The sequence below is a fragment of the Parastagonospora nodorum genome (genome assembly GCF_000146915.1).
Source record: "Parastagonospora nodorum SN15 chromosome Unknown scaffold_25, whole genome shotgun sequence".
NCBI lineage: Eukaryota > Fungi > Ascomycota > Dothideomycetes > Pleosporales > Phaeosphaeriaceae > Parastagonospora > Parastagonospora nodorum.
The window spans coordinates 336562-348451 of NW_001884573.1; the positions used below are offsets into that span (position 1 = coordinate 336562).

The window sequence follows — 11890 nt, forward strand, 5'->3', positions numbered from 1 at the left end:
CGAGTCATTAGAACATAATTTTTGGAATTTCAGCCAAGCTAAATGCGTCCGCATACGTTCAAATCATCCTATCACCGCTTTCCATACAATTTTCCTTGCAAGTCAAGATGTACTACTACGCTCTGTTCACTTCTTTTTGCGCTCTCTCAGACGTGCAGCCTTGAGCTTCGCCAGCTTCAGCTCCAATTCCATGGCCTCCACCTCAGCATCAGCAGCAGCCCTGCTGTCCTCTTGCTCGTCATCATCCTGTTCGCCTATGTCGTTCGAAGAGCCTTCGAAGTCATCAGGGGGAGACTCGCGCTTGATACGAACTTGGCCGCCTTGGTAGGGATTGCCATATGCACCAGGGTCTGAGCCTGGTATGCTCGGAGCCGGAGTCGTCACAAAGTTTGGGGGAGGGTATTGCGACATGTTTCGAGGGTTTGAAGGTGGTTGTGTGCCTTGCCGAGCGTCGTGACCAGGTGGAGGGCCATAGCCACCATAACCGCCATAGCCGCCGCCGCCATATCCTCCGTATCCGTTGTTGAACCCATCTGGACCACCGTAGCCTGGCATGGGACGACCCCAAGGGTCCATTGGCGGACCATAACCGGGCATCGGAGTGCCGTAGCCATACATGCCTGGTTGCGGGTAGGGCGGCTGTGACTGTTGATGCTTGCCTCGCTTAGAAGGAGTCTCGTCGTGCATCTTTGGCTTCTTCGGCTGGTGGCGAGGGTTCGCAGGAGAAGAATACTTGGGCGCCTTTGTGTAGCCGCTCGACTCCAGATACTTGGCAGAAACACCGCCACGACCCTGCATGCCCTCGTCTTCCTCATCCCCTGAGCCATTCTCAGATTGGTTGTCCGTACTGTCATCATCGTTGTCGCTAGCATCTTCGTCGTGGTCCGAGCCAGCCTGTAGGATGTTGTCAATGGTGACATCGTCCTCCTTCCTGATCCTTGCGGTTCACGAGCAGGTGCTTGTAGCGGATCTCAAAGGAGAAGGCGACCTTCCAATCTTTGACGAGCATATCTTCAATGACGTCAAAGTCAGTGGTGAACAAGCTGGGGCTTGCGGTTACCGGTGTGCTTGATGCGGTACCGGACGACGTCGTTCATCGCCTTCTTCAGCCACTTCTTGTCGTCAGTGAGCTTGGCGATCATGAGGATAGCCTTGAGGACCGAGGGTAGCCAGTTTCTAGGATCCGTCTCATGCTCACGATACGAGCGCTTGTTGCCGATGCCCCGCTTAACAAGGGGGCGGTGGCATTTGGGGATGTACGCCTTGATGAAGCCCTGGCCCCAGTAGCCTTGAATCTCCCGGATCACCTCCCTCTTGGCCTTCATGTCGTTCTTCATGATGGGCTTGGCAGCCCATGCACGAGGGCCTGGCTTCTTCTGCTTGCTCAAGCTTTTTGACGAGGACTCAACGGGTTGACGGAGAACGGGACGCTCATGGCTGTGGCTATCGGGGTCACGACGGCGACTAGGCTCAGGGCCTCGAAGGGAAGGGCGCTCACGCAGAACCATACCCTCCTCCCGCTCCTTGGCCCCCTCTCGGGTCTGGCGGCGGACCATAATGGGTTCGTCATCCTCGCTGGATTCGTGGCGGGCACGACCGTCGTTCTGCGGCTGCGCCAGCGAGTCGACGTCGTTGCCGTCATCTTTGGCGGTTAAGAACTCCTGCGAGGCGGAGGGCGGGTGGAAGTTCATGTTGGTCTAGATCCAGTCAGTAACCACGTCACGCATACCTTGCTGTGGGACGGGTAGTCGCCAGCACAGAGAGCGGAAACTGACTGCGAGGAGACCTTCCTGGCGTTTAGCCGGAGGTCGAAGGCCCGAGTTGTCGCTGCGCGCGCCTGGCTGCGCCTCACGTGCAGGTGAGGTGGACTCCAGCTTGATTTTCGGTCCCGGTGCGGGCGTGGGCGAGAGAGATTCAATGCGATAACTGTCGTCGTCCTTGATCGCGCCGAAATCCGGGCTCGAAAGACGTTCAAGGACCTCCGGAGAGTACCAGCGATCCAGATTGATGCTGCGGGCTTGTCAGAATCGGACTGGGAAGGTAAGTGGAAGTCCCAGACTTCGAAGGCCTTCGAACATGCGCGCTTTAATGCGGAGAGCTCAAGAGACGTACGAGCTTCGATGCTGCTTGGTAGCAGGTGTGGTCACAAGAGGAGAAACGATCGTCGGTAGTGGTGGAAAAGAGATAGAAGTGGAGGAGGCTGAGCAGGTGCTATTCATATACCACACTTCATGGACAGCGGACGCTAGCGGCTCCGCTACCGCCTACAACCCACAACTGGGTGCGCCAGAACCCGGAGGTGAGAGAGACGCGTCGGTAGCCTGTGCCTGCCAGGTCTCAAGCCTACTGTGGATTTACAGCTGTGCCCGAGATGCAATGGCCGCTGATACCAGCGCTTGCTGGTATCTGTGTACGGGCGACTGATATGAGTTCAACCTTGCAAGAGGCTAGACCTGTTGCTTCACAATTATAGAGATATGGAATGTTGATTCGATGACCATGAGCTAAGCAGTGGAGACTCTGTAACAGCTTGACTGACAACTACAACTACACACCGCGCTAGGTTCTGGCCTAAGTTGATACATTGGAAAGTCTCGATGACGGCGGTACTTCAGAAGGTAACATCATTCTAATCTCAGAGTGTGGTCTGCCTAGAACATACTGTTGTGATTGTATTAATGAGGTACTTCCGGCAGACGTAAGCACGGCTTATTTGGGAATTGAAGCGAAGTTCACTTATTGCGGCGAAGTCATCTCATTCATCCCATCATCCTTCTATCAACGGAAACTGCCATTCGTTACATCGCTCTGATATTGCTAAATTTTGATCTTATCTCTATACAGGACTGCTTATGACCTCTCCACGACCTAACGAGATTCTTGCAGCACACGCTCCCTGAATTAAAATCCTTCCACTTTTACACCAGGCATCTCTTCGCCCTTAGTGAGCACACTACTCGCTCCTTCTCTATCTAAGATTCCTTTCAATCCAGACGCGAACTTGCCGAGCAACGCCTGCATTCCCCCTTCCTCCTTGTGTACAGAATCTATAAAGCCAGCTACGTATTGCCATCCCGGGTGCTCCTCTACGGACTGTACGTTTCTACGTCCCACAGAGTCAAGCCAAATCTCAATTGCCATATCACCGACTTCATAACACGTAATCCAGAACTCGACATAGTCGAAGAAAAGATGGAACTCCTCATCAGCAAGTGCCTCATGAAATCGATCGAAGTTCCGTGTGAGGAACTCGTAGCTCGAATCACGCTTGGGCTTGCGAGATCTGAACTTCCGCTTGCTCTTTGATGATTTTTCCCTGTACATTGGCGATCGTGGGCTAAGCGGCGATGCAGGAGGAGTTGTGTCGGGAGGCGATCCTGGCGGGCTGCTCAGGGGCGAAAACTTTGGTTGTTCAGACTTCATTTCTGTGGTTCGTGGATCGATATCTAGATCGCTGATGAACAGCTTTCCTAAGTCATCGACACTGAACTCGAGAGAATTAGGCTCACTTCTCCGAGACTCGTCAGAAGGTGGCTTAAGATCCTCCAACAAGCGGTCTAGGGTATCCGAATGACCACTGCAGATGTTTTCCATGACCGCTTCGAGGAGTGGGCTGTCTTTTGGCACTGCAGCATCCTCGATGCTTTCTCCGCCGATCATGGGCAATGAGCCATATGCGTAGCCATGGGCGTTGCCGAGATTGTTTGCCTGCCCGAGAATCTGCTTGTTTCCGTTCCATTGCAAGACGTAATTAGCATAGTCTGTGATGATCATCGAGTACTCATCCCAAGGCCCAAGATGTGACTGCTATATGTACGCACAATGGATGCAGATGCTGAAAAACCGCAGCGCATCAACCGTCACAATTCAAGAAAATGTAAACTTCAAAGCTGTAAATTGAATCTTATAATGAGAGCTTCAGTACGCTGTAATTCTCATTCCTACTGAAACCTCTTCGTGTGACCCAACTTCCGCGTGAGCACGCTGATGTGCAGTGACCGAGATACCTGCATTGTCTGCTAGCAATCAAACGAAAATCTATAGCAAGCTTTACATGGTGTGCTTTTCAAATTTCCCATTTGTAAGTTGCAGCACTTCGTAGAAATTTCAAGACATGATGTAGCACATATTTGATCATTAGAGAAATGAAGTTCTCAGCCATCCGACGTGCCTGAATCTACACAGAGAAGACTGTGTTCGGCGTGTAGTTTGCTGTCTCACACGATGGACTTTGTTCATGGCCAAACACACCAAAACAAGTCTTTCACTAAAACATTGTGAAAGCCTTCTCCAGCACAAGGCCCAAGTTCCCAAGCCGACAGCTGCCTCTCTAATACCCCACAATTATGTCATAAGCTTCCTCTCCTGTACTATCACGCATTTCCCAAGTTGGCTAGACTGCAAGCCCGCACGACGCTCCACACAATAAAGTACCATCGCTCCAGCTCACTTGGTACCTTTTGCTCTCCACCAGCACCGATAGCCAACTCATCTTGTCTACCAGTCAACCAGCTCTCTTCTACCACCTTGCTATCATCAGTGTCATATACTGTGCGAACATTGTCAGGTATACTTCACGATCACCCACCTTGCAACCCTGAACAAGTTGCACTCCTCCCCCACCTGCTCGCACTCAACCACAGTTGCTGCTTGTCCCCTCTGCTCGCTCAAAACCGCCATATACACACAACACATCCAAGCTACCCCGTTAGCAACCATTTCTACTACAAACATCATGGCCCCAAACACCAAGATGTCCAAGCCCAAGGGTCTCAAGGACCACAAGAAGGCCGAGAAGGAGAAAGCCACCGCCAAGCGTGCCGCCGCCGCCGCTGAACAGGCGAAGTCCAAGAAGGGCTCCAAGGTCGAGAAGAAGGTCAAGACCGTGGTTGTCCAGGAGCCTGTCGCGGAGGGCATCGTGCAGCAGGCTGTCACCTCTCCGACCAAGGAGGTCGCTCAGGAGAAGAAGGTCGAGGTCGACGTGATCGCTGAGCCCATTGCCAAGGACACTGTCACCTTGCCAGTCGATGAGGTCTCTCAGGAGAGGCCGGTCATCGCCGTCGTCGTTGATGATCAGGACACCTGTGAGTACAAGTCCGCGATACTCTATTGCACGTCAGTTACTAACACCGCATCAGCTGTGGTCGCTGAGAACATCGACGAGTGCATCTCCGAGAAGATCACTATCCCGACCATCACCGTCGAGGCGCCCTCCGCTATCAACACCATCCCGCAAGTCATTGACGTTGCTGCACCCATCTCCACCGACGAGGATGCGCTCGTTGCCAAGATCACCGCCACCGTGGCTCATCGCAAGAAGCTCGAGGCCGACTTGTACGATGGCATGGAGACGGCTCAGGAGCGCTTCGCCCGTGTCCGTCGTGTCACCTCCGCCACTGTTGAGTACCACTACGACGTGGTGATCGCCGTTGACGATGACGCCGTCTCCGCATGCTCACTTGCAGATGCAGATGAGCTTGAGCGCGCAGTGGATGGCATCGGTATTGAATATGTTACAGTCCACGATGCTGCAGCGTACACCCCTGAGGATGCATCCGCAGATGTGGTCGTTGATGAAGTCACCGGTACCCACGCTGTTAAGTCTGAGCCCGCCAACAAATCCATCACCATGGAGCAGCTCTTTTGCAGTACCGCCACCACTGGCACTTCCACTGTCGGCGCCTCGCGTCCCAAGTCGCCATTGACTCTAGCAGAGGTCGAGGAGATGCAGGCTGAGGCCAAGGCTGCATCTAATTCCTCCAAGTCATCGTCTCTGGACATCAACCAGCTCTTCGCAGCCGACAATGCCGAGCGCGCTATCATCGTCCGCATGCCCAAGGCGGTTGCGGCATCGACCGTCCCTGAGATCACCCAGCTCTTCGCCGCTGAGGGCGCGCCCATCGTTCGTCTCCCCGCTGCAGCTGGAAATTCACCAGTCCGCGCTGCTCGTACATGGGCATTTGTCTTAGCCGGCATGACGTTTGGTTGCATGGACGAAATCGCGGATGATGCGAACCCTGTCGAGCCTGTCATTATAGGCGGTCGCTCGCGTACACCAGTTGACCACAAGTTGATCGAGGCAGTCGTCTTCGGTCGTCCAGACGAGTTTGAGGACGTCTCCTCCGAGGTACCCTTCCCAGCCGTACAGGGAAATGCAAATGACAAGCCTCTTCCGGCTGATCTGCAGCTGGGCTCTGAGAAGCTCATGTCGATGCTAGGTGTCGACGGTCGCGTTCCCACTCCAGCCCCCACCCAGCAGAATGGACAAGAGGGCGCCGACAAGATCATGGCACTCCTCGGCTTCCCTCGTTCGCGCACCGCGTCTGGCAGCTCAGTGCCCACCCCGCCACAGTCCTCTCCGGACATGAATGGCCGTCGGTCCACGCCTAACACCCAGGTGACCGTGACCCCGCCACCCCTCGACAACCACTTGGCCAATTCCGACAGCCACAACTTCTCCAAGAACGACTGCGGCGCTTGGAAGGTCCCTAATATGGGCCCTTCCTCCGGGCCATACAGCTATCAGCAGCCTGGTTTCGGTCCTCGGTACGCCGCCGCTCAGTACGTCGCGCAGCCCTGCTTCCCTGAATATCATCCACATGGACTTCCCGGTTTCAACACCCCTTTCTATGGTCAATGGCAGAACTCTCAGCGCTATGCTCCCTGGTAGGTGGTAAACTGAAGGCACGATGTGTAAGCATGAGCAAAAGCTTCGACATCCGCCATGGATCGTTTTCCTTTCTCTCGGCAGGCTTGGTAGCATCCAGCCTTTCAGTATCATTTTGAACCACTCTCTTGGCGCCATCGCGTAGGTATAGTCAGCTTAGCGAAGCGCTTCTCGGAGCCAGTGGAGCTGAAGACTTGGTCACGTCTGATGGAGTTTGACAAGGTCTATTTCCTGGCTCTTAAATGTTGCGACAACCGGGTCCTGCCATGTCCAGAGCAGGAACTCTGTCGGGTATGTACGGATCTCTATACACACAGAAAATCTTATCAAAACAAAAAAATACAAATATAATACCTTGAACCCACTGTACTACATGAACGACGTGAGGTATCATGCAATGTGACAATTCATCATATCCATCAGATCCTCACATCGCAGAGACGCGCCTGAGTATTGATTCGTACAATTGCAGGTCGCGGTATGGAAAGGCATGTCGCACGCATACAACTGGTGCGACCGCGAGGGACAAGGGTAACCACATGACACGGCCCGGAGGCTCGGAAAAGCCAGTCCTCTGCTTAGGAAGATAAGTGGAATCGCCGAGAGCGGCTTGAGTAACCGAAACAGAAGCACGGAGCGAAAAGACGCGCTGTTTGCGAAACAAAGCGGACGCAAAAGGAGTGTAGACGGCTCCGGGCAGTCGATCAGCATCAACGGGTCCCCACCGTGTCGGCCAATCACATCTCGTCTCACACTAGACGGACAATCTAGCCCCGCACTACTGCCCGTCCACCGCCACCCAAACAGTGAGAAGACGTCTTGATAAGCTTACAGGCGCCCTTTATTCTTCGAAAAACATTGATCAAAGACATAGTCGCACTTCTCACATCCAGCTCAATTGTTTCTTGCCACCAACATGCCTCGATTCCTCAAGCGCATCTTCACCGATAACATCAACCCATTCCGCAGAGAACAAAGCCCACCAGATGAAGTGCAGCGGACACGACGCGTTCTTGTAAGAAGCTCGACGGGCTCAACGCATCGATTGTCGTTCTTCGAGCCGACACTGCATATGCAGGGAAATGCAGCGCCGCGAGATGGCGCCAGCATAGCCGACAGCAGCGTCAACCGGCCAATGCTAGCACCCAGTCTGGCGGATCACGAGCAGTCGATACCAGCACAAAAACACACGCGTGCTCGGAGACGGTTGAGTAAAAGGCAGCGAGCGCCTGCTTGATTATGAGTTCGAGTATGTCGATGAAGTTGTGTGGTGGTTGTGTGGCTTGGCTGACATAAGTAGGAGAAGGTTCGGGTATTTCAATTTATACTACATGGAACGTAACATGTAGGAAATTTTCCAAATCATTGCTTTCCGAGATTATGGAATCTCAGGCGTTTGGTCGGTTTGGATGTTTGCAATCTTGGGGCTACCATACCCAGTCCATACAGGCAGTCACGTGTCATTTTCAATATCAAGTGTCCTACTGACCATCGTGTACCTGCATGCGGTGACGATAAAAGTACTCATATCAAGTATCACACTAATTCGCATGTTCCTTCCGTCGCGAAGTATTGCTGTTCATTTTGCTGCTTGTCGCATTGTTCGTCCGCCCCCGCCAGCACAGCGACAGAATGCATTCTGGGGCTCTATATCGTAGGAAGCAACTCAATGCTCAGCAGAGTGTCTTCCTTGTCCATGAGCAGCCTAATCCGTACCCCCTTTCACCATCAGGTGACCTCCAATCGTCGTCCAGCTTCAGCCTCTTGTCTACAGTAGCCAACACACTCCTCCCCGCCTTCGACGGCACCAAAGCACCCCAATACATCTCGACACACTTTAGATCGCACTTGGTCTCTTCCTTACTGTCGAGCATGAAGCTTGAGATCGCGCTCTTAACTTTCTGTATCTGGTACGTGGCGTACCATTCTGACACATTCGTGCCGTTTTCGAACGATATACGCGCGGTCTTGACGTACGTGGGGAGCGCGGACAACAAGCGGTAGGTGTGAGAATTGGAGGAACCCGGCCACTTCTCCCGGTACATGTCGTAATACTCGTTGGCGCCGAGGATAGAGATCGGGAGACTCAGGTACAGAGGTGAGTCGCATGTGTGCACTTGCCACTGAACGCGAAACGGTGCTGAAGCGACGGACTTGCTGAGACGGATCGTCATCTGCCTTGCGATCTCATTGTCAAATTCGACCTGGACTTGACGACAGACTCGGCGGAAGTATTTGCCTGCGCATGGACATCCTGTAGGCGGAATAAAGGAAGCGTAGATGGCTACGCGCAGCTCGGGAGGCAGGTCCAGAAAGTGCGGTGCGGTCGACGGTCTCGCTCTGCATTCGCTTTCTTGGACGGTAGGCGTGCCCAGAGAGTGCGATACGGTCGGTAGTCTGGTTTCGCACTCGCTTTTCTGGGTTTTGGATGTCACAAATCTTTTTGATATTGTCGCAATGGCTATCGCAGAACTGATAGCAAATGCTGCTGCTATCCTGAATACCAAGGCGACAATAGAGTTGTTGCGCTCTGTTTTCGAGGCATTCGAAGTCATAGCTGTGAAATATGTATGCTGCTGAAGTGTCGCAGGTAAGCGGGTGGTAGGTGGCTGTTGGCGTTGGGTAGGCGCGAGGTAAGTAGAAAATCCACTAACCAGATACAGACTCAAGCAAACGATTACCATCGGGTCTCCAACGAACTCTCGGTCGCGGGCAGAGTGTCAGAGACGACGGCCAACTGGCAGCTCATAAGAGCTTCGTGAAGGTACGTCATCGAGCATCGGCCGGATACCCTGTCTTTGTGTATCGCGCACTGCCATCCTCAGACGTCTGCTCTGGCGCAACTAGAGTGAAATGGCTCATGGCTATCAATGATGCTTTAGGTTACAGCTATCTTGTCGTGTTTAAAGTTCATGAGAAAGCACTGGTTTCTTTACTGCAGATTGTACACATCCCGCGGAAGGCGTCTTTTATTCATGGGTTTGATCTTCTAGCATCTTTCCGTCTTCACCAGCCCGCAAGCCTTCAGTGGAAAGCAAAAATTATGCCTCCCGTCTACTCCTTCTGATTCTCGAAGCAAAATTTGTGATCTCCTAGCCACGTACCATCTGCAGCCGTTGTTGGCCTCTTTCGTATCTCTTGCTCTACCCACAGCCCTGTTTTAAAAGTCTCAGTTTTAACGCAGACTTCACCTTGATAATCTGGTACCGAGGACCAAAGTCCTTCAATTCGGCCTCACCTTCGAATGTGGTGTGAGAAGCCCGCACATGTTCAGGTAGTTCACCGAGGATATTGTCAATCAGCGAGTCGGAAGGGTCAGAAAAAACTCTTCCACCACTTGCTGCAGTATGCGTACATGCAGCAGCGTTCCGCATACCCATAGTGAAGTTGAATTAACCTGTTGCAACATTCGCTCATGTCGGGAGTGCATTGCGGAACGCTCCATGTGGCAGGCGATCGACAGCTATTCACTTCTACGGCGACGTGGCAATGACAAAAACATAAAACAACCACGCATCCCGAAGCAAAAAGACGCCTGAAACCAGCACTCATTCTCCTGCAACTATTCAAACTAGCAAAAAGAACAGATCCACTAAATGCCGTTGTATTGATAGGATAAGTGCTGAAAACTTTCGTTTTATCACGGACTCGAACCCATGGGGGGATAGCGACACTGTGGGTTTGCAGGCGCCGGGCAAATTTCCGACCTGCCAGTATTCCAACTGACAGGATTTGACAAAGAGATCATGAATTGAGAGAGTAATATAGGGCATGTACAAGGTAATGCTAGAGGTGGAGGATAAGCGTGCTTGATTATTGAACCTTTCGAAGTGTTGGAGCACCGAACTACATGATCATAAGCAACTGCCAGCATCAGGTGCTGCGATACTTCGTGCGCGCTCTGTGTGGACTCCAGGCACTATTAGAGAGGAAATTTTACCTTTCACACGAACTTGAGAAGACTCGAGGCCGCACTAATCATCGACTTATCATTAAAATAACCTTAAGGCTAGACAGCCCGACTTCCTTCCACCTGTATAGAGATTGCATTGTTTATATAGTGCGCATGAATTTGCGGCACCTGGCGCCAGAAGGCTCGTTCTCGAACTGACTAATATGGCTGACCAGGAGTGCAGGTGAAATGAAGAAACAATCAAGAGCACAGGTGATATACATACACAATGTCGCCCATTAACTATCATTGCCCATAATCACCTCTGGCATAACTCCAGTCCCATTGTATATACACAATGCCCCTGCTGCCTCGACCTTGTCAATCACCAACATTGTTTATCCTCTCCCCATTGGTCATTCCCTCAAATATCTCTTCCTCTCTCCATTCTACCCCCATCAATTCTCCCGGATCACAACTCTTCCTCCATCACAGTTCTTCCCTTTGACAACTTTCTACTCAAAAAAAAATGTCTCTACTCCCTCAAACCACACAAGACGCTTCTGTCGACCAACTCACCGACCAACTCGCCATAACCTCCATCGCGCACGAAATCAACGGGCAATGGGTGTACTTCCCGCCCGGCACGTCTATCGAAGAGCAACTACTCATCCTCGCCGGCGTGCAAGACTACACACTCAACGGGTCTGCCGAGCAGATATTCTCTACTGCGGAGATGTCTCGCACCACCACCCACACTCCTTCTGATATGGAAGGTTTCGACGCGAAAGGAGCCATGTCCCAGCGTCTGGATATGTTAGAGGATACAGAATTAGCCAGTCTAATGCACACCAACCTCCGCCTCAATGCCCCCTCGCAACCCACTTCCACACCCAAACCCCCTCCCTTCGCCGGCTACCAGGGCTCGTATCCTCCCGGCTCACTCAACGATTGTGGAGAACATGTACACCCAGGCTTTGCGGCAGTGCAACACTCCAGACAATCTCGCCAACGCACCATTACCGATGTGCGATCAGGAGCTCTGGGAGTTGAGTAATTTCATGCAGCGCCAGATTTGGTGGATGATGGCGGATGGGGATTTGAGATGGATGGTCAAGGCGCCCAGAGCGCATCCTTTGTATCCTTATTGGGTGTTGCCGGGGACTGGGGAGCGGTATGCGGAAGCGATGGAGATGTAGGTGGGAAGTGGTGAGTTATACGACTAGTTAACAGATCTGATCGGTCACATGCTAGTAGGGGAAGTTACATTGGGACAACGACGTATATCGCTGGGTCTAACGGCTATGTGCAATTACATCTCGAACATGTAA

At 52.5% G+C, this 11890-nt stretch overlaps 8 protein-coding genes across 8 annotated transcripts; 4 read left to right on the top strand and 4 right to left on the bottom strand.

The window, feature by feature from the left end:
- Nucleotides 1-126: 126 nt before the first annotated feature.
- Nucleotides 127-1691, bottom strand: SNOG_13178 (hypothetical protein; the record flags this gene model as incomplete). The annotated part of the gene is made up of 3 exons (XM_001803338.1): nucleotides 127-931; nucleotides 954-1043; nucleotides 1081-1691. 3 exons carry the CDS (start codon nucleotides 1689-1691, stop codon nucleotides 127-129), a joined length of 1506 nt encoding a protein of 501 aa, XP_001803390.1.
- Nucleotides 1692-2901: 1210 nt separating this feature from the next.
- On the bottom strand, nucleotides 2902-3774 carry SNOG_13179 (hypothetical protein; the record flags this gene model as incomplete). Its single annotated transcript, XM_001803339.1, has 1 exon — nucleotides 2902-3774. The coding sequence occupies one exon, from the start codon at nucleotides 3772-3774 to the stop codon at nucleotides 2902-2904; it is 873 nt and encodes a 290-aa protein (XP_001803391.1).
- Nucleotides 3775-4735: 961 nt separating this feature from the next.
- SNOG_13180 (hypothetical protein) lies at nucleotides 4736-6670 on the top strand (the record flags this gene model as incomplete). The annotated part of the gene is made up of 1 exon (XM_001803340.1): nucleotides 4736-6670. One exon carries the CDS (start codon nucleotides 4736-4738, stop codon nucleotides 6668-6670), a length of 1935 nt encoding a protein of 644 aa, XP_001803392.1.
- An 856-nt stretch (nucleotides 6671-7526) lies between these two features.
- On the top strand, nucleotides 7527-8155 carry SNOG_13181 (hypothetical protein). Its single transcript, XM_001803341.1, has 2 exons — nucleotides 7527-7916; nucleotides 7968-8155. The coding sequence occupies exon 1, from the start codon at nucleotides 7584-7586 to the stop codon at nucleotides 7902-7904; it is 321 nt and encodes a 106-aa protein (XP_001803393.1). The 5' UTR covers nucleotides 7527-7583; the 3' UTR covers nucleotides 7905-7916; nucleotides 7968-8155.
- A 185-nt stretch (nucleotides 8156-8340) lies between these two features.
- Nucleotides 8341-9222, bottom strand: SNOG_13182 (hypothetical protein; the record flags this gene model as incomplete). Its single annotated transcript, XM_001803342.1, has 1 exon — nucleotides 8341-9222. The coding sequence occupies one exon, from the start codon at nucleotides 9220-9222 to the stop codon at nucleotides 8341-8343; it is 882 nt and encodes a 293-aa protein (XP_001803394.1).
- An 11-nt stretch (nucleotides 9223-9233) lies between these two features.
- Nucleotides 9234-9429, top strand: SNOG_13183 (hypothetical protein; the record flags this gene model as incomplete). Its single annotated transcript, XM_001803343.1, has 2 exons — nucleotides 9234-9257; nucleotides 9331-9429. 2 exons carry the CDS (start codon nucleotides 9234-9236, stop codon nucleotides 9427-9429), a joined length of 123 nt encoding a protein of 40 aa, XP_001803395.1.
- Nucleotides 9430-9721: 292 nt separating this feature from the next.
- SNOG_13184 (hypothetical protein) lies at nucleotides 9722-10047 on the bottom strand (the record flags this gene model as incomplete). Its single annotated transcript, XM_001803344.1, has 2 exons — nucleotides 9722-9822; nucleotides 9906-10047. The coding sequence occupies 2 exons, from the start codon at nucleotides 10045-10047 to the stop codon at nucleotides 9722-9724; spliced, it is 243 nt and encodes an 80-aa protein (XP_001803396.1).
- Nucleotides 10048-11088: 1041 nt separating this feature from the next.
- On the top strand, nucleotides 11089-11616 carry SNOG_13185 (hypothetical protein; the record flags this gene model as incomplete). The annotated part of the gene is made up of 1 exon (XM_001803345.1): nucleotides 11089-11616. The coding sequence occupies one exon, from the start codon at nucleotides 11089-11091 to the stop codon at nucleotides 11614-11616; it is 528 nt and encodes a 175-aa protein (XP_001803397.1).
- Nucleotides 11617-11890: the final 274 nt, after the last annotated feature.

Coding starts and splice junctions, on each gene's coding strand:
- SNOG_13181 (XM_001803341.1), top strand. CDS start 7,584: ATGCCTCGATTCCTCAAGCGCATCTTCACCGATAACATCAACCCATTC.